Consider the following 1455-nt stretch of genomic DNA (forward strand, 5'->3'; position numbering starts at 1 on the left):
AACAGACGACAGAAAGAGCCTCTGATTAAACTAATGTCCCATGGTGCCATTTTGGATCAGAGTACAGTGTCATCTTCCTCTGTTGTTCTTATCAATATCTTAAGATTTGGGAATCAAACATTAATCATTTCCAAGATGTCCGTGTGCAGGGTTAGTGTGATGTGAGCAGTGAGGTTAAGTGATCATAGAAAGATTTTATTCACATTTAGTATTTGTGTGTGGGCGTGTTTAAATCATGATGTACTTACATGAAGTAATGATGATTACAGTCGATTCTTTTTTCCTGTTCAAAGCACTTCACGACTGTCCCCTCTGCTTCAAAGCTGCCTTCATCACAGCAGGGCAAACCTATATTATTGCCTGTGAGAAAACAACACATTCACATAAAGAGAGAGGGAGATGCTGTTTCACACTGAAATGTATCAGACCAGTGAAGTCACAGGTTCCTCTCCATTGCAATAATAAGATAATTGTCCAGTAATTAGTAATCCATCCAAACCTTAACTACAGACATGTATTATAACGACTGAAAACTGATGAGTGTATCTCCATAATGATGCTTTCTTAACTGGTAACTGTTCACAGAGTTTATTTTTGGCATTCTGCCTCAGAATGTGACTAAACATAAAAACAAACATCAGATTGGAGACATCGTGGTTATTCCTTTTCACCTTGTCGTCTTCCTCACTTCTGCTTTTGTTACAGTGATCAGCTCTTCAGGGAGAGATTTTACAGTCTGTCTCGTTCTCTCTTCTTCGTCATTTTCAATTATAATAATAATAATAATAATAATGATATGTCAGGAAGTGACAATGAATGTGATAAATAATAATAATACATAAAAGATGCACAAACAAAATAATGTTTGAAACAATATTATGAACTAAAGAAAAAGGGAAAATAAAAGTTAAAGGAGAGGTTCAAATTCCATCTTCATACATTACTCACATGTCTTTATGTTCTCTGACAGAAAGTTTAAATCTTTATTTATCACACAACGTCTTTGCGGAGCTGCAGTGGAGGGAGTTTAGCACTGAGAAATAATTCATTTGAAATAACATCTGGAGCTGCTGCAGCCTCATAGCGAGGACTTTGTAAGACCAGTAACTCCAAAAAACTCATTCTTATAATTCAGACTGAATTAAGACTCTTTGACCTTTTGCCCTGAAGGTAATATTTAGTTATCCAACGTATTAGATAAATAGTTAAATTACTTCTTGTGTGGGGCAGTTTACTCGTACTCTGTTGACTATTAATAGTTTCCTGTTCTATGCGGCTCAAAGTATTTCACATAAGAAGAAGAAGGATGCGACGAAGAGGCGGCGTACCTTCAGATGCAGAGAAGAGCATCACGATGCCCAGGGCGACCAGAGGAATCCAGCGGTTGGTCATCATCTTCAGTCTCTGCACGGCACAAAAACTGACTCTGGATCTGCTTCGTCGTTCAGTTACTAA

At 37.4% G+C, this 1455-nt stretch overlaps 1 protein-coding gene across 1 annotated transcript in view; it reads right to left on the minus strand.

Moving 5' to 3' along the window:
- LOC147819700 (uncharacterized) overlaps nt 1-1449 on the minus strand; it is a 7141-nt gene extending 5692 nt beyond the window's left edge. Inside the window, exons 1-2 of the mRNA XM_087171924.1 lie at nt 1329-1449; nt 249-360 (exon numbers count right to left, since the gene is read on the minus strand). Coding sequence (XP_087028050.1) covers nt 249-360; nt 1329-1395 — 179 coding nt within the window. The 5' untranslated portion in view covers nt 1396-1449. The remainder of the gene's footprint in view (nt 1-248; nt 361-1328) is intronic.
- Between the last annotated feature and the right edge of the window lie 6 nt (nt 1450-1455).

The sequence above is a fragment of the Seriola lalandi genome, unplaced genomic scaffold (assembly GCF_002814215.2).
Source record: "Seriola lalandi dorsalis isolate HSWRI2012SDOR001 ecotype SW California unplaced genomic scaffold, Sedor1 jcf7180002050349, whole genome shotgun sequence".
Classification (NCBI taxonomy): domain Eukaryota; kingdom Metazoa; phylum Chordata; class Actinopteri; order Carangiformes; family Carangidae; genus Seriola; species Seriola lalandi.